This window comes from Notolepis coatsorum (assembly GCF_963971535.1).
Source record: "Notolepis coatsorum genome assembly, chromosome: 9".
Classification (NCBI taxonomy): domain Eukaryota; kingdom Metazoa; phylum Chordata; class Actinopteri; order Aulopiformes; family Paralepididae; genus Notolepis; species Notolepis coatsorum.
Window position 1 is genome coordinate 110543182 of NC_140173.1, and position 19073 is coordinate 110562254.

Here is a 19073-nt window from a genome sequence, read left to right on the forward strand (position 1 = left end):
TGTATTCTGCCCTGGACGAAGTTCTGGTCCTTGGCCGGTCAGGGTAGATCGTCAGGTCTCATACCAGGCAGGTGGTGGAATTCCTCACCAGCCTGGGTTTTGCTGTAGACTGGAAGTAGAGTACTCCTCTTCCCAGTCAACGGGTGGAGTACTTGGGCTTATTCTAAGCTCAAGGTCTATATGGGCATCCCTCTCGGAGCGGTGGCGAGTGGGTGTTCTCGGCACGCTTGGGAGGTTCCGTCCTAGGACGGTTACGGCGCTGTCCGTGATGCGCCTGCTCGGTATGATGGCATCTGCTCATTCCGTGGTCCCTCTTGGCCTCCTCTTCCCCCCGTGAGGTGGATACAGAGGTGGTTTTCCAGTATGGAAATAGACCCGGTGGCCCTCACCAGCGGGGTCCCAATGGGTAGCAGGCTGTCACACGTCACGGTCTTCACCGACGCCTCCCTCACTGGGGGGGGACGTGTCGGGCCAACGCAGTAGGGGGCAGCTGGCAAGACCATGCTGCCCGGTCTGTGCTACATTCAATGTGTTGGAATTGAAGGCAGTCCTTCTGGTCCTCAAACGGTGTTTTGATCAGGACGGACAACACAACGTCAGCGTCGTATATCGCCAGACGGGGAGGAGTACGCTCCCCCCGTCTGCACCGGGCGGCGGTCGGCTGGCTATGGGCGTTTCTCCATCTGCGCAGACTGAGGGCTCTCCACATCCCCGGCAGGGTGAATGTGGGTGCAGGTGTGATGTCGGTCCTCACCCTGACGAGTGGGGATTACATCCAGACATAGTCGAGCAGGTCTGGGACCGATTCCGTGGCCGTCCGGGATTCTGTACGCTTTTCCCCCCCTTACACCTGATAGCTCAGCTGTTGGGGCGGGTCGGGAGTGCGGGACTTGGTCCTGGTCGTGCCGGGGCTCAGCTGTTTGGTCCCCGGCCCTGATTCAGTTCTGTGTGGCCCCGCCGTGGCCTGTTCCGTGGTCACCGCGGGCCCTCTCTCAGGCACGCGGAACTCTGTTCTGCCTTCCTGTTCTGGGGCAGCATCTAGGCTTGGCTGCTGTCAGTGTGAATCTGGTGGGGATGCGTCTTGGCTATTCTGTGGTTAACGCTATCCGGCACGCGCACGCTTTGTCCTCTACCACGGCTTCCGCGGGTAGGTGGCGTATTTCCAAGAGTGGTGTAGAGTGGGGGGCTTGGACCCGGTGTCCTGCCCCCTGGACGCTGTCCTTTCCTTCCTTCAGTCTATTTTGGGTAGACTGTCGGCGGTGAGGGTATATGCCGCGGCTATATCCTCTTGTCATGTGGGGTTTGAGGGCGTTACGTTGTTCAGCCACCCTCTTGTGAAGCGTTTCCTGCTTGGCGCTCGGCGTCTTAAGCTGGTGGAACGTTCTCCGTCTCCGAGTTGGGACCTCCAACTGGTCCTCGGCCGGTTGTCTGAGGCCCCGTTTGAGCCTCTTGAGCAGGCATCTTTGGAACAGCTGTCTTCAAGACTGCATTCCTGCCGGCCATCACCTCCGCTAAGCACGTGGGTGAGCTGTGTGCTCTCTCGGTGCGGCCTGAGTGCTTGTCTATTTGTGTCAATAGCGGTGCGACTCTGAGGCCTAATCCAGTCTTCGTGCCAAAACATATCCGGAGCTTTTTTCGCTCCAGGGATATTGTGGTTCAGGCGTTTCATCCGCCTCCTCACGCTGGTGAGTTAGAGGCGAGCCTTCACCTGTCGTGTCCCGTCCGGGCTTTGGGGGTTTACCTCAGTCGGACTCAGGACTTCAGGGCTACCGATCAGCTCTTTGTTTGTTACGGTGGCTCTCGCGCTGGTAAGGCACTGTCCAAACAGCTCCTGTCACATTGGTTGTGCGAGGGCATTGCCCTTTGCTACATGTTGGCTGGACTGGCCCCCCCTGGGGGTGTCAGGGCGCACTCCACTCGTGGAGTGGCGGCCTCTGCCGCCTTATTAGGGGGGGCCACGGTGGAGGACATCTGTGCTGCGGCCTCCTGGTCCTCCCCGGGTCCCTTCGTTAGGTTTTACCTCATGGACATGACTGGGGGTTCTGTCTGCCAGACGGTTCTGAGGACTGGGACCTCCCCTGCGTCCCGCCTTTTGGTAGGTTAGCTGGGGTGTGTGGGTGTGTGCCACAGGGTGATGTGTCACATGTGGTCCCACCTGTGCTGTGTGTTTTTAGGAGTCTCTAGTTCCCTCTTTTTTCGCACTTTGGTGGAGTTAACTGCCGCCCCCTCTTCACTAGGAAGGGCGGGTGGACAGGACTCCCCTCCCCCCTGGTGGTAGGGCTTGCGGGTCCTCAGGGGGTACATTTGTCAGGCCACGCGTCTGCTCTGCCCCATATCTCAGTATGGCGAAGAGCGAGACGTGAGGCCAGTAGGCTATATAACGAAAGGTTATGACTATAACCTAGTTATGAGTACTGGCTGAGCGTCTCGCTCTTAGCGCACCCTGAGGTCCCTTGGTTGGGTTTTCTATGATGGAAACTTTTTCCTGAGGAAGGGCGAGTATGACCATGTCCGGTGTCTTATAGGGGGACACTGGGGCAGGGCCTGGTCAAGTGCATGGGTGCATTGTTTTCGTTAATGAAGTACAGTAGGTACGGGAGATAAGGATATATCTCAGTATGGCGAAGAGCGAGACGCTCAGCCAGTACTCATATAACTAGGTTATAGTCATAACCTTTCGTTAACCTTAGTAGTTAATTCTTGATGAATTGAAAATGAAGGACCCTTATGTAAACAAGACGAAAGTATTTTTCTGGTCTTCATCCTCTTAGCAGTTTTTTGTATTGAGCTGTACTGTATTGTACCCATTCTGCAATCTGTTAAAGTTTTCAATCAATCAAACCTCACATTGTTAAACTGGGCATGTGTCAACCAAAGTCCTGTCGCAGCCGCCCAATCTCCAAAAGCGTTGGAGCAAATTTCCAAACAAGCGTTATTTGGACGAACTGACTACATATTTGGAATCTAACCGTGGCTTCTGTGTACCGTTACACCCCTAGTAGGTACAGAGCACGTTATGAAATTTCTATGGCAACATTCCATTCAATTGAACCTGTTCCTGGGTCCATTTCCTGGAATTTCCTAACGTGCCGTTACGTATTCAGCATGTATGTGGAATTGTGGATCCAACCTGCAAGAACATAGAGGTAGTTTCCAGGTTCTCCCTCCTGGATGACAAGCTGGCCTTCGCTGTAGACCTTCTCGAACATACAGTCCACCACCTCCCTGCTGTGTTGAGGCTCCAGCTTCTTCAGAAAGTCGTTGTTCATGATGGCATCATTGATGAGCTTCTTGGTACTGGTAGGAGAAGAAAAGGAAGAAGAAGACAGGTATTGATAGATATTGTAAACAAACCACTCCAAAACATCACTTTCTAAAAGGTCAAAGGCTTGTTTGAGATCGTGATTCATTTAAAACATATTTAAAACTCACATTTCACCTCAGCATGCTGAAAATTATAATGTTACTCTACATAAAATCACGTCACATTTAATTATTTGTTTTGTAGCAAGTAGTTTCGTTGTTGCTGGAGTACAGTGGCGTCGCGTGGGTAAAATAACAGGGGATGCCAAAAAAAGATTAAAAATAAAATTATAAAATAATTTATTAATATATATATATATTATATATATTTATATATATATTTATATTATAATATATATATATTTTTTTTAATATTTAAGTCAAGCAGTCACCATGTACACTACAGCTCAATACACACAATTGTATAAGGGGATGCAGACCAGAGAAAGACGTTTGTCTTGTTTACATCAGGGTCCCCCATTTTCAATTCATAGTGACATTTATGACATACAAGACATCATGACATTTATGGCATAGGGACATACATGACATACAGGGGGGACCCTGATGTAAACAAGACAAAAGTCTTTCTCTGGTCTGCATCCCCTTAACAATTGTATGTGTTGAGCTGTACTGTACCCATTCTGCAATCTGTTAATAAAATGTTCAATCAATCAATCAATCAGGTATTTAGTACCGTTACATTTGTGACATATACGATATTCAAATATACAGTACTGTTACCCATAGATCCTGACAGAGTATATACATATGATGGGGAGGGGAGGGACTGTAGAATTTCTTTCATATTTAAGCCAAATAATATATATAATATATTTCACCCTCCCTCGCTCTCTCTCTCCCTCTCTTTCTGAATATTACACACACACAACACAAATATATATACACACACACACAGTGGTTGCCTGCAGGAGGTCTGGTTTGATTATGAATCAGAGAGAGAGATAGCCCCTTTGAATGTTATGAATTGAAAATGGGGGACCCTGATGTAAACAAGACGAAAGTATTTCTCTGGTCTGCATCCCCTTAACAATTGTGTGTATTGAGCTGTACTGTATTGTACCCATTCTGCAATCTGTTAATAAAGTTTTCAATCAATCAATCAATCACGTTAGTTAGCATCCAAGCTAGCCATAACGTTAGTATAGCATCCAAGCTTCTTACCTGGCCAATAATCCTCCTTGCTCCTTCTGGACAGATAGATTTGTTAAAGGGGACATGTACTACTATTCCTAGCACTATTTGGGCAACTTTACACAATTCCTGTTAGTCTATTTAAGACATCTGTAAGTTTTTTTTCAAAAAAATGCATTGTTTTATATTTCTAATCAAGTACTCAAAACCATCATTTTCCAGCTTCAAGATTTCAGGCTGTTATGGCCTGGCTCCGCCCATAAGCACTTTGAGTGACAGTCAGCCCACACAGCGACTGGTAGACAGAGAGAGATAGAGAGAGAGAGGGGGGGTGGGAGAGAGAGAGAGAGAGAGAGAGAGAGAGAGAGAGGGGGGGGGGGGTGGGAGATAGAGAGAGAGGGAGAGAGAGAGAGAGAGAGAGAGAGAGAGAGGGAGAGAGAGAGAGAGAGAGCTTCTTCCAGAGCGAAACCCGACACCTCTGCACACACTCCGGAGGGGGAGAGAGAGAGAGAGAGAGAGCTTCTTCCAGAGCGAAACCCGACACCTCTGCACACACTCGAGGGAGAGAGAGAGAGAGAGACAGAGAGAGAGGGAGGGAGGGGGGGGAACCGCCGCGCGGCAGCTTGTGGGCCTCCCTTCCTCCCCTCTCCCGTGTGCCCCCCCCCCCCCCCCCCCAAGTGCTCCCTCTCTCTCCATCTCTCTCTCCCTCTCTCCCTCCAGAGCGCACGCAGAGGCGTCGGGCCCCACTCCGCCTCGCAGCATGAGGAAGTGGCTTCCACTCGCTGTCTAGTCTAGGTAGAATGGGGGCGGGCATTTAATATTCACGCGTCCAGGACGCCTGAATTATTTTACCAACGGATTTCAAGTTCCGCGTTCGCGTTCTGCGCTCTGATTGGCCACTGACGTTTCTGGTCGCACCAATCGTGTGACGGCAAGTTCTGCCACCGGTTAAGCTTAGGCACTCTTTCGAAGTTGGTTAAGGTTAGAGTTTGTCTTAGAGCAGGGCAATAGAACACCAGCCCTGATTCCAAACTCTAACCTTAACCAACTTCGAAAGAGTCGCCTAAGCTTAACCAGTGATAAACTAGGCGTTAGGTAGTTTGCTGCTGTTCGAGGCGGATATGGGCGTGTCACGCGATTGGGCGCATGTCACATAACCAAAAACATCAGTGGCCAATCAGATCGCACCAGAAACGTCAGTGGCCAATCAGATCGCAGAACGCGAACGCGGAACTGGAAATCTGTTGGTAAAAGAATAGACGCGTCCAGGACCTTCTAGCTTTTAATATATATAGTCGACTAATAGTCGACTATCGGCTAATTTCGGCCAATCAAAGTCGACTATCCAAATCCTTAGTCTGGGACAGCCCTAGTGGGCACTGATGTCAACAACAACACTACTGAAGCTAGCACGGCACTCTGTGAGAATTTGTTTTCTACCCTCAAGAACGTCTTTACAGAACATCGCCTTAGTATGCTTCATCGACGCAAGGCCAATTTAATTCAGTTGGCATTTGAGAAGGACTTAACAAAAAAGATTTGCATGAACTTGACGACATGACGACATCATTTCGATTACACGTGCACGTTATGAACCATTGATTAAAATATCCACGTGCGTGGTGATTGTGTTGGGCAGACAAAATGTTTGATAAAAACGCTAAAACTGGGTCAATTTCAATATATCTTTTTTTTTCTTCTTCATGAAAGTCACCGTTGGCCTAGTCCACATTGTTTATTGAACAAAAATACAACCTGCAAGTTGGCCTTTAACAAAAAAGTTGAGGAATGAGTGGAGGGACAGTGTCTTAAGAAGATTTCACTCTGTCCCCAAACGCCGCTTGCCGCTCTACTAATGATGGTGAGTAGCCTGTGGAGGAATTTTGTTTGCTTTTTTATGCACCTTATTTTTGTCAGTTCAGTTCAGTTTGTCAGTGAATTCAGAAGTGTTGAATAAATGGAGACTTTTCAAAGATATAGAATAGAAATGTATTATCCTGAGGGAAATTTGACACTGCAAATCACTCAACATTAAACATTTAGGGCGTGTTCACACCTGAAAGTCCGGGGATAGTCCGGACTATCCGTGGATAGTCCGGACTTTCTGGTGGACCAAATGTGAAAATGATACATTGTTTGATTTTGGTCTGCGTTCACACTACCCTGTTTGGTGCGGATCTAATTTGTAAACAAAGGACATGCTGTCGCCAAGTCGTTCATCTATTGGACTAGCACTCACAAACATAACAGTTGCCGACAGCGTCTCTTGTGATAAAGCAGAGAGATACTGTCATTACGAGCGTGGCGCAAGTCGACTAGACTCAGAGAGTAGAGATATAGAGAGAGAGATATAGAGAGAGAGAGAGAGAGAGAGAGAGAGAGAGACTGTCCACGCGCGGCGCAAGTCTAGAGAGACAGAGAGAGGAAGAGAGAGAGAGGCAGAGAGGCAGAGAGAGACTGTCCGCGCGTGGCGCCAGTCTAGAGAGACAGAGAGGAAGAGAGAGACTGTCCGCGCGCGGCGCAAGTCTAGAGAGACAGAGAGAGGAAGAGAGAGAGAGAGGCAGAGAGAGAGGAAGAGAGAGACTGTCCGCGCGCCTGTCATTCATTTGAGTTGGGTCGCGCGCAAGCTGTCACTTGGCGCTGTCAAGTTGGGTCGCGCGACCGCCGCCACTAGGCACCTGTCACTCATTTGCTCTAGATTAGATACTATATAAAGTTCGTTTTGCGTTCACACCAACAGCAAACGAACCATGGTCCACTTTGAAACTAACCGAGTCCCAACTTTTCAAGAGGACTATGGTTCGGTTGTTTGGTCCTCATTATAGTTCGGTTTGCGTTCAGACCTGTACAAACCAAACGGACTATTGATCTAAATGGACCATGGTCCACTTAAAGTGGACCAAACAGGGTAGGTGTGAACGCGCCCTTAGACAGAACAAGTCACGAATAAGAATAACAAAACAAATGGCCTAAGAATAGAATAAAAATTGAATAAAAGATACAGTAAATAAATACAGTAAAAATATACTGAAGTCTACAGGTGTAATATTGCACAGTGCGGTTTAAAAAGTAAGAGTCCAGGAAGATGGTAACTGTCACTCTGTGCTCAGTGATGCAGTGAGGCACAGTGATGCATTGTATAGTCTGATGGCTGTCGGAATGAAGGACTTCCTGTGCCGTTCAGTGCTGCATTTAGGTAGTGTGAGCCTATAACATGCTCCTCCTGTCAGCCAAGTCTGTGTATAGTGGGTGGGAGGGGTTTTCCCTGATGGCCTGGAGCTTAGCAAGGTTCCTCCTCTCCGCCACCCTCGCTAGAGTCCAGCTCCACCTCAACCACACTACTGGCCTTCCTGACCATCTTATCCAGCCCGTTTGTGTCCCCTGCCCCAGCAGGTCTGTTTTATATATCCCCCCCGAGAAAATTGTATTGTATGCCCCCCCACTAATTTGTTTCTGCAGCCTGGTCTGTGTACATTTACCATCAATAATTTCAGCCTGCAAATTGCCCTCTGTGTCTCTCCCTCCTGCTACAAGATCCCTAATTACCACATCACACAAACCATAGTCAGTCCATTTGTCAAAAAGAACCTTCTGATTGTGCCTGAGTGCAGGGGGCAGGGGAAGAAACGTGGGTTGCGTAATTGAAACCCCATAATGACTCTGCGCGTGCATTTAGATCCTGTGGCCCTTTGTGTCCCATAGGCTGTTCCTATTGTCCTCTGATGCTAATACAAGCTTTCAGATCCGATTCTGCACACAGTGCTAGGAAGGTTTTGGTCAGAGCTGTCTCGTCATCCTGCAATTGACTGTTTTGCGTGGAAGGATTTGATAACATGCACCATTGAAATAAAGGTGTTAATCAGGGCTCTCCCCAGGTACAGTACTGTATTTTGTCACAGGCGGTGTTGGCGCAGTGGGGCACCATCAATAGCATCAAATAATAGTTTACATGTTGATTGCAGTTAAAGGATAAGCCCTGTGTCATTTTATTTGTATTGCTATTGTTATTAGGGATGCCCCGATCGATCGGCCAGGTATCGGCCGATATTCACGGAAATAGCTGGATCGGGTATCGGTCTGTAAATGTCCAAACCCAACCCCCTCCAATGTACAGTTCCCCCCCCCCCCCTGGACAAATTTCTGGATGTAACAGTACTGTCTATCTGTATGCATGTTATGATGAATTGAAAATGGGGGACCCTGATGTAAACAAGACGAAAGTCTTTCTCTGGTCTGCATCCCCTTAACAATTGTGTGTATTGAGCCGTACTACCCATTCTGCAATCTGTTAATAAAATGTTCAATCAATCAATCAATGTTGGTACTACAGTGTAGGTTAGTATATTAGGACAAGTGCATGACAGTAAGGTTAGTTAGGGTTAGATTAAAATTGTTTTCTTTTTTATCTATAACAAAACCAAAAACGATCGGTATCGGCAGTGTATCGGCCGATATGACTCATAGAAGATCGTGATCTGTATCGGTGGCAGAAAACATGATCGGGGCATCCCTAATTGTTATTGAAAAGATCAACATCTACAATGCATTTCTTCAACTTACAGGTATGGCCCATCCAGCAAACACCAAATTATAGCTCATATAATCTATAATAGCAGTCATCATTACGATGAACACAGGCATCACACTTTTTCATCATACCCCAGAAAGTCTGCGTTAGGGCCTACATCTGAGATCAACGATTATTGACCTCAAAGGTTAAGGAGACACATTTCATCATTCACTTACTGTGAGTCTTTGCGGACACGGACCCTCTCGATGGAGATGTGGGGGGCCCGGAGCCCTCCACAGAAGTTCTCCGAGGTGGGTTCGGCAGAGACGCCTTCCTTGGCTTTGAGCCGGCGGTGCACCTCCACGGCCACCTTGTGGAAGCGGCTCGGGCCCTGGTCGATGAGGCTTGGCAGGCGGTGGCCGTAGCGGGCGGGCGACAGTAGGGAGAGGCCCAGACTGCTGCCGTTGTAGCCGAGGGCGTCTTTGAGCTTGTCGATCTGGGAGATCTGGGCCTCCAGCTCCCTCTGTAGATCCTGCAGCTGGAGCTCCTGGGAACGGAACTCCCGGTCGCGGCGGGACAACTCCTCCTCCAGCTGGGCAATCCGCAGCCTCAGGGGCTCTGCGTCCCAGCCTGGCGGGCTCCGGGGGGCCGGGCAGCTGTTCTCCTCAGGCCGTGGGGCTTTTATTGAACCGTTGCCCATGGCCAGATTATGGCTGGCCACCATAGGAACGGTCCTTAGGTCAAACTCACTCCAGCTACTGAGAAGTCCTTCAGTTTAATGGACAAGTTGTCCTTTTTTCCCCTCTGGAAACTATTTTGATGTCTTAAATGTTACATTGTTGTTGACAAATGGGGAAGGAAGTCATTGATAAAACATGAGAGGTCAAGTAGATAAGGAGAATCACTATGAACCATTATATAACCAAATACACGAGAAACTTACATTACAATATAATGTGAATGCAAATTTGTTGCATTTGTATAGGCTACAATCTATTAAATCCTACTCCCTGGATGGAATTGGAATTGATTGGAACCTACACTGTATAGGCTACACAAACAGTGACAGTTAGTATAGCCAACGTGAAATCAAATAATTTTATATATATATATATATATATATATAAAAACAACACTGAACTCAATGCTCAACCAGCCCCTGCTTTCTGTAACGTTACGTTAGCTGATTAATTAAGAATAGCAACAGCAACTAACACAGCCTATCACAAGAAGTACCAGAACCACTTGTGGTGTGCAAGTAGCTTTCGTAACAAGTGTCTTTTGTGCGAGTCTATAATAAATCAACCTATTGCAGAAACGTGGAAATGTTGTCTGATTAGTACTTACTGTGTCATCGAGGTTAGAAAGTGCACTCGATGTTAGCGATGCTGCAGAAACATTGATTTTATATTTTGGCTATAATGTGTGCAATCCCCTCTAATGCAATTTTCCCACTTGTCGGTATCGTTGCTCTGCGGCTCGGACCATTTCCCAAGAAAGACATGTGTCTAATTTAAGGGTCGGGTTATTGTACAAGTGAATGACGAGAAGGAATAATATAAATCAGTTCGAAGCATTTGGCTCCCCCTGGTGGTCGCGAGACGTTTAACAAAATCCTCCCAGGCCTACAGACGATACTACTACATGATTAGCCTCGCTTGCAGTAGACGTGTCATACTTTCTCCACAGACAGATGCAAACGTCTATTTAGTCAATGTACTGTTTCAGACTTAACATAATGGGAAAATAATGATCCACCCAGATGAAAATGTATTTGTTTATTCTGAATCATTGACAATGTTTTCTAAATTTCACTCATATTGAACAGTGAATCTGTCTTGGCAATTAGTGACAAAAGCTGCCATTTTATGGATTATAAAAAGTAAAAACATTTTCTGGAAAATAAAAACATTAGCCTTATCATTAGCCAACCAAACATTCACTTCCTAACACCACACTCAATGAAGTTTACTAAAATATATTCAATTGTGGATTGCATTGAATAGACTCATCGATGGAACTCACATTGAATCTAAACTTATACATCTCTTATTATACATCAAGTAAACTTATACATCTCAATTCAATGTTCCATTGCACTTACCTTCAGAAATCTGCAACAGTGGAGGAAAATGCTAAAAGGTCACTCAACTGACAGATTTCCTCATACCGTGCTTAAATAGCATGGGATACATAACACAGGTTATATCATTCAAACAGGTTACAATGATGCTGCTAATAACTCAGAATAGTGCGTATTACAGGCTATAACAATATCAGCATGCAAATGGTTTAAAAATCAAATGCATTGAAATAAAATGCCCCCTTCTTCGTTTTCAGGTCTACTGTAGCTCCTGAAACTGATACAGATTATCACACAATATTATACATCTTGATTTATACTCTGAAGTAAAAGCTGTTATGTAGGTTTGAAAGGAACATTTGAACTTTATTAAAGTAAAAAATAAATAATAATAATAATGTGATGGTATATTTTCAAACCGGAATAAACATACTGTCCTCAGAGGAAAATTGATTCCCTAAACCACTGTTTAAAGCTAGAAAAAAGCTACATATAAATTAGTTTTTCTCTGAGCATGGCCTACACTTCAGTTTACAACATATACACAATCACCATACAAAAGGTTCCATTGAGAAAAGGATTTTCTTTTGATTGATGATGACATAAGATAGACTCATCTAAGGATTTTCAAGCTCTTTGTGTGAGTGATTTTTACTTCCAAAAGTACACATTGCAGGGGCAGTTCACCCAGAATCTATCCATCCAGATAGTTTCAGTGTGATTCGCTTAGTTTTGGAGATATCTGCCGTGGAGATGTCTGCCTTCACTCCAATACAATGGAGCTGAATGCCACTCGGTTTGTGGCGCTCTAAGTGCCATTCAGCTCCACTGTGTTGGAAGTGACGGCAGACATCTCCACAGCAGATAATATGTTCCAAACTGAATCATACCAAAACTATCTGGTAAAGGGGAAATTACATTTAATTTTTATATTTTGGGTGCCCTTTTAAGATAATGCAGGCTAAATTAGCCCACTGAATGATCTAGAATCCTTATAGTAAAATGTTTCTCTCATTTCTCAAAATTAGCATTTTGGTAATGCAAAAGAAATACCTCTAGAATAATTTGTTACAATTGCATAGAGCCTTCTTATCTCAACACAAATCCCAAGAAATTACTAGAAACTATGTTAACCAAAATTCACCCTAGAAGAGGCTTCTTTGTGTTGTAAATGTGGTGAGAGGGCAGGGCACCACAGTCAAAGAGATCATTATAGCTTCATACAGTGTTCCATGGGATCCACTTTCTCTCTTGGGACACTTCATTCATTCTATTCTGAGGATATATCAGACATTATTTAGACTTTTCAAAGGTTAAAATTTCGATCCTAAAACATTGTGCAGCTTTAAAGGGACAATTCACGATAAGATTTACTTTGTGCTATTCCAATGACCTTGGACAGTTAAGTAAATATCTATAAACATAGACAGCTGTCTCCCTAACCTGGAGACCAGAGCATCAAGTGACCATATTTGGAGTTGGTCTAACTGACTCTGTGGGCTCAGATAATTTTAGTTTGATCTATTACATCCAAATGTGTTTTACTTATATAGGGTTATATAGCTCTAAATCTGAAAAATACCCATTTACCCATATAATGTACAGGACCTGTCCTAAGAGTTGTTCCACTATTCATTGTCTATGGAGCAGCTCCAGGATTTGTCTCCTGATGACAGCATCCCTAGTCTCGTCTCTCCAGTCATTCAGCTTAAGGAGAGACAATATTATTCAGAAATTGAAAGTGAGCTGTATAGTATTGAAATAACTTATGTGAATCCTATTTTAGGTTGAATTTTCCCTTTAAATGCAATAATATAATATATAATATGATATATAACAATAGAAGAGATAGATACATACACGTCATTCAAAACAGAATGCATGGAGCATAGACTGGCATAAATATGTAAAAGTGACCAAAATGTTATACAACTCTTAACTTTACATTTGATAGAAAACAAATACTCAAATACACCTGTGTACTCTTCATATACAATTAGATAATTAATTACTATAATCACATCTTTACAAAATATATTGATATTTATTTATGTATTTAATGGGTAATTTTTTATACATTTCCAAAAGCCATTGCATTTGGAAATGCATTTGGAAAATAAAAAGGATTTATTTTTTCTTTCAAGTGTTAACACATTTTTGTCCAAGTTCTGTGAGGCTATTACATGAAGAGTACACTGACATATTAATACAATAAATACTGTAAGATCAAGACATATAGATACGGTTAAGGTGTGTCAACATGGAAATTAATTATCTATATACTAAATCAATATCGCAAAACCCTCATTATAGTCAGTAGATAATGAAATTAAATTGTGGGCCACTTCCATGTTTGGAAATATATCAAAATATAAATGCCCACAAACGTAAAAGTTTCATTTAAAATCATGTTCAGGAAAAAAAGGTCTTGCTTTGTGCAGTACCTTTTAAGAACACATGTGGGCTACATTACAACTAAGTATTAATATCATATCAAGGTCTGACGACTTTTACTTTTGAAAGCACATTTCAATCTTTTTTTGCATCATCTCTATAGAAGGTTATATGATTCCATTGCAGCGTATCTCACTGCCACTGTTCAGCAAGATGAAAGAAAAAGGGTAAGGACCCATTGCACCTGCTATGCCTAAACATTTAAGATGAAAACAAATTAAAATGGCATTAGTACAAGGCCTTTTGAATGAAGTGGGGGAGTCAGAATTGAGTTTTGTATCGAGGCAGGTGAACGCTAATATTTAAACCTGTCTAACATTACTACATACCGCTGAGTTTTCATTCAGTCTCTGGGTTAAATCATAACCTGGATGAAAAAAAGTCCTTGATCCTTTCAGTAAATATATAACACACTCAAAAACGATGTGTCATAATAACACAGAATGTGTTGAACGTAACTAAACACACAAGTGTGTTGCTTTAATAGCAACACAATGTGTGTAATTTTGAACACATCTTTAGCACATCTTCGACTGTACGTGTTTAGTTAAGAACAACACACCCTGCGGTACTTTAACACATCTTTAAGAGTGTAGGAACATTTTATAGTCTCTTCCTGTGCAATGTGTCACTGAGTAGAATGACGTGAAAACTCCCACACCAGAGTTTTGCAGATCTATATACCATCGAGAGGAACTCAAACACCGGGGGAGAAAAACTAAACAAAAAGAAACAATCAAACACTATTTTGACCTAAGTCGGTTTACAAGGCAGTTGTCAATATGACATAAGGAATGCTTCTGCTCATTCGATTTTCAATGAAACAGGAAAGTTTGTGCTCAACATAGTGAAAAAGGGATAGTCTTTTCCTATAACAAGACAGATGTACATGTAACAGCCATTCAAAAGAAAATATTTAGATTTTAGTTTTCACTCAACGTCCATAAAAACTTTGGGTGTATTTTCAAGAACCCGTACAAGAAAGCATCATGGTGTTTCCATCGTGTGGTCACTGGCATGATACTATTTTGTACGGGGAACTTGTTTTCAATGCACCTTTAAACCCTTCAGAGTTGTTTTGAGACAAAAAAAGAAATGTCAGAAGGTTTCATGACAGTGCAAATGACAAAGCCAATTGAATTTTGGAATAAACAGACCTCCTCTTGTAAAAATAAAAATATATATCAAGAGATGTATCGCCTAAAATCCAAATTATTGAAGCTTTGAACTACAGTTAAATAATGGTATTACATGCATCTCGTGTCCTTTATAAAATCTAAGATTGTAAAACTGAATACATAATAATGAATAATGCCTATTGAGTAGTGTGATGGTGTGTCATCAAAGTAATCTATATACAAAGAGTGAGTAATTTATACAAACCACTAAAGTGGTTTCTCTTATATTGTACAATACTTACAATTACAGCATTGATTTGTAGTGTCATCTAACACCTCAGTACAAGAATGTAAATAAAAATGTATGACCAAACATGTAGAAATGTATACTAGCATAATGATGGCATAATGCTGGAGTCAAGGTGTTTCCTCAGCAGGCAGGCTACATAATCAGTAACCCTTACAAGGCTGAGGGATGTTTGAGAAGGCAGTGAGATTGATATAGTAGAGTATGGAATCATCGAAAGTGTTTCCTTTTGTTTTTGTTGCGTATGTCTCGGAAACACATGAACACAGAGATATAATCAGTTCTGTGAGCTGCTCTGAATTCTTAAATCACAGTTAGCATATTTGGTGTTCGATTAAAAACAGGAAGTTGCACATGGTAAAGTGTTCACGCCTCTCTTTCACATAGTGAATAAAATAGATGAAAGTATCAAGCATATAAACCCAAAGAAATGCGTCTGAATCTCTCTGTGACTGTGGCTGCTTTTCCATCCAAAGAAGCCTTCAACAAAGATCTGAAAAGGACAGCAACATCGTTGCTGCTTTCTTTTAGTTTGAGTCTTTCTGAAGTCATTCTGTCCACTGCTGCCACTGGGAGCATTCCAATGTCACTGGCCCTGCGTCCAGCTACCTGGGAAATCCCCCCACCCCCCTCCCCTGCAGGTGGGGTCAAAACTCAAAGATATCTCTGAATGTCTTCAAGTTTCTGTGGCTTTGGGTCAAGGCATCATCAGGAAGTCTTCTGCTACTTCTTGGCCAGTTGGAAAGGATTTTGACCCTTTGAAAGGCAGAGTCAGTTTCGTAAGTGCAACTTTATTAACCACAAAGGAGTCAAAGTTATAATTGCTGATGGATTATATATGATAAGGCTATCTGACCTTCAATCTGGAATCTCAACCGAGAACGCATCAACCATACTATACGGTCTTGCGAATTAAGATTCTTAGATAAACATTTTTACTTGTAAATGTGTATAAAAAACACACATACAAAACAGTATGTTTTGTTTATGTCCATATCCAAATTAACATTATGTTCGAGGATAAAGAAGTTATTAAGTTACCTTTCTGAAAATCAGAACTCTTGCTAGCTACATTTCAAATGACATGATCAGCTGAAACAACTCACGGCAGGCATCTCATTCAGTCATGCGGTGAGGCACACAACACGTCACTTCAAATCAAAGCAAGGGGTGAGGACTTAGATATGGACAAAGAAATGGATATTAGGCCATGTGACTGACTGGAACAGAAATTGAGTGTATATCAATTATTTTGAGAACAAAACACTCCATTGAAATGTATATTTAATTCTGATTGTCATTTTGAACATAATGAACATTTCAAAATACGTTTGGACATTTTTCATCAAATCCTTGTGTATTTATGGCCAATATGAAATCAAAACCAAGCCTATTGGAGTTAAGGCACAAGTTAGTATGACGTACAGTAACAGGACCTGATAAATATCTTTATTTATGGTGAGAAAATCTGACAATCTCTTGTGGCAATAACAGCTCCAGGCAGAGCATAACACAAACATAGCTTTTTTTTTTTTTTTTTTTACAACGAGCAGCAAATAATAGATCAAGCTCCAGTCCAGCCTCTCCTCATCCATTTCTTCAACACTGATTATATTCTGAACACAGTTAATGAGGTTAGCTTAAAGACCACAACTATACTCCATATAGCGGATAAGACTTTTGGTACTTCTTAACAAAAGAGATCTTCGTTGTCCATGGAGGACTGTATAGCTTTCTTCATATCTATATAGGCGGAGGAGGCACTGAGGCACTGTGGCTGTTGCAGCAGCATGCCTTAAGGATGAGCAGCAATAATTCAGTCATCCAAGAAAAAGCTTTATGGTTTTGTACTGTGCCACAAATTAGAAAAACGATCTAAAAGATATAAACACAATAGTTAAAGAGAGCCTGATAGTCAAAAAGCAGGAGGTGACTGTCCTTAACATTTGACAAAAAAAATAAACAATTTACAAATAACAAAACAAACTGAGACCAGAAGGGTTATACTTGATGAAAGCTCAAGCTTAGAAACGGTGATTTCCGGCTGCACAACTAAATGCTTACGTTTCAGTTGCTCTCATGCCACGGTGGACTAAAACTTCAAATGATTTGGCAATCTTGGTTGAAACCCTCTTCGCGTGATACATAACTTCAGTATGCAGATGAGTCCGTTAACCATGGTCGTTTGGTACGCTGCGTTTTCCTATATGCCAATTATATATGAAATATCAAAACCACCTAGAGAAATGTCAGGCTGTGTTTATAGTTATCAGCCCAAGTCAAAACGACACAGTGCAGACTTAAAACAGTGCTGTCTGTCACCGTTAGTTGTGTACAAAATAACTAACACCAGAACGTTGTCAAATAGAAATTAATGTAGGTCTAACTTGCAGTGCTTGATCATTTGTTTCCCTTTTAGTTCAAATACTGCATCACAAAGAAGAGAGTTCAACTAAGAATTTCAAAAAGCTAACACCTCATTTTTCCAGCCCCACAAATCAGTGCAGCATGGTCTATGACAACAAAACAACATGATACAATAAGTTAATAGGCAATATCCACTTCACATTATGCACAAATATCATGCATATGTAGCCACATAATAATTCTTCCTTATCCAAACATATCAAAATAATAAAAATCCAATACATAAACATTAGAAGTATTACAAAATAAACAATCTGTACAAAAGAAAATCCTGACTTTTTTTTCTTCTTTTTCTTTTTTCTTTTTCCAAACAGTATAACAGAGCATGATGAAAGGTACAAAAATAAATATTCTATGTACAATCACACAAGCCACTCCAAAATTATCGTCACTGCAAGGAGAAAAAACAAATCACACAAAACATGTTAGTAAGTGCAATGTTCACACGCAGCAAAGTGCTGTTGATTATAACCTGATCGCACCGTGATAATCCATATATCTGCTCATGCAGAAGCACAGCTCAAACCCCACGTTCACTCTCTCTCAAACTTACTTTATTCCAACATCCCGGTACCGGTAAGCCGTCATCTCCCTGAGGAAGGCGACGAAAGATGTAAGGACGAGATAGAGGTATTGGAAGTAGAGCAATTAAAAAGGGGCACTTCACCAAAAAACAACAGTGATTTATTTTGCACATAATCACACACACATCCAAAAACTCCAAACAGTTTTGCACATCTTAATTTAGTTTGACAGTGAAGGAGTTTTGAATATGGCCACTGGTGATGTCACTGGGGACATTGAATCCTTTTGTTAATTACAGCTCAATTAAATGATAAGGCTCAGTCCCTATAAGACAAGGCATTGCTATTTCCCCCCCTGCATCATTTCATGGTGCTGTAATTAAAACAACATGAAGATTCAATGTCCCCATATTCAAACGCATTCACTTTCAATAACTGTCAAGCTAAATGCATGTGTGTTTTGGATGTGTGTGAGATTATGTGCAAAATAAATCAGCATTGTTTTTTGGGGAAGTGCCCCTTTAAGAGTAACAGTATGATCGATCATGCAAGCATGAAACACATTACGACACATATAGCGGCTCACTATTGCAAAACAACAGCAAACAACAACAACAATAACAACAACATTTCAATCAAGATAAGTATTCAATTTCTGTGTAATTTCTGTGTTTTATTGTGATAATATTCTAGATGGGCGTGAGTCAAGCCTTAAATTATGAAATTGACCTATATCAAGTCCCACCCACTTTTCTTGATCCTCCAATTACAGCTGCTGCTGTCTGAGGGAAGCAACAACTGTGATTGGAGGATCAAAAAAAGAGGGCAGGCTTTGAGATAGGTCATTAACAAATTGGCTGATGACTAATTAAAGGTTTAACGGACGATCGGAACTAAGAAAATAAGTCTAAACATGGAATATGTGGTATAGAAGCTCTTGTAAGGCTCTTCATGAGTACAGTGGATCCTTCCCATACCTACTGTTGACAACGCAGGGTATTCTGTTGCCTCAAGAAGTAAGTAAAAGGCTGGAAAATTGGTGCTCCATGCAAGAGATGGTGGAGGAAAATGGATGCAGGTAAGGATCTTAAGGGTTCTTTTAAACCTTTCAACTGGGATCTCTCAGGTTAGATTACTGTGTTAAGCATACCCACACACATGCACACACAGTTTATTTAGTTTAGTAGTGACC

The 19073-nt window shown here is 42.5% G+C and overlaps 2 protein-coding genes across 9 annotated transcripts in view; both read right to left on the reverse strand.

Moving 5' to 3' along the window:
- prkg2l (protein kinase cGMP-dependent 2, like) overlaps window positions 1–10430 on the reverse strand; it is a 60827-nt gene extending 50397 nt beyond the window's left edge. The window contains exons 1-3 of the mRNA XM_084321652.1: window positions 10316–10430; window positions 9205–9791; window positions 3131–3297 (exon numbers count right to left, since the gene is read on the reverse strand). Coding sequence (XP_084177778.1) covers window positions 3131–3297; window positions 9205–9692 — 655 coding nt within the window. The 5' untranslated portion in view covers window positions 9693–9791; window positions 10316–10430. The remainder of the gene's footprint in view (window positions 1–3130; window positions 3298–9204; window positions 9792–10315) is intronic.
- Window positions 10431–16436: 6006 nt separating this feature from the next.
- Window positions 16437–19073, reverse strand: part of col13a1 (collagen, type XIII, alpha 1) — a 71307-nt gene continuing 68670 nt past the window's right edge. For all 8 annotated transcript variants that reach the window (XM_084321660.1, XM_084321659.1, XM_084321661.1 and 5 more), the window contains 2 exons: window positions 17911–17949; window positions 16437–17748 (listed from right to left, as the gene is read on the reverse strand). In XM_084321660.1, coding sequence (XP_084177786.1) covers window positions 17746–17748; window positions 17911–17949 — 42 coding nt within the window. In that variant the 3' untranslated portion in view covers window positions 16437–17745. The remainder of the gene's footprint in view (window positions 17749–17910; window positions 17950–19073) is intronic.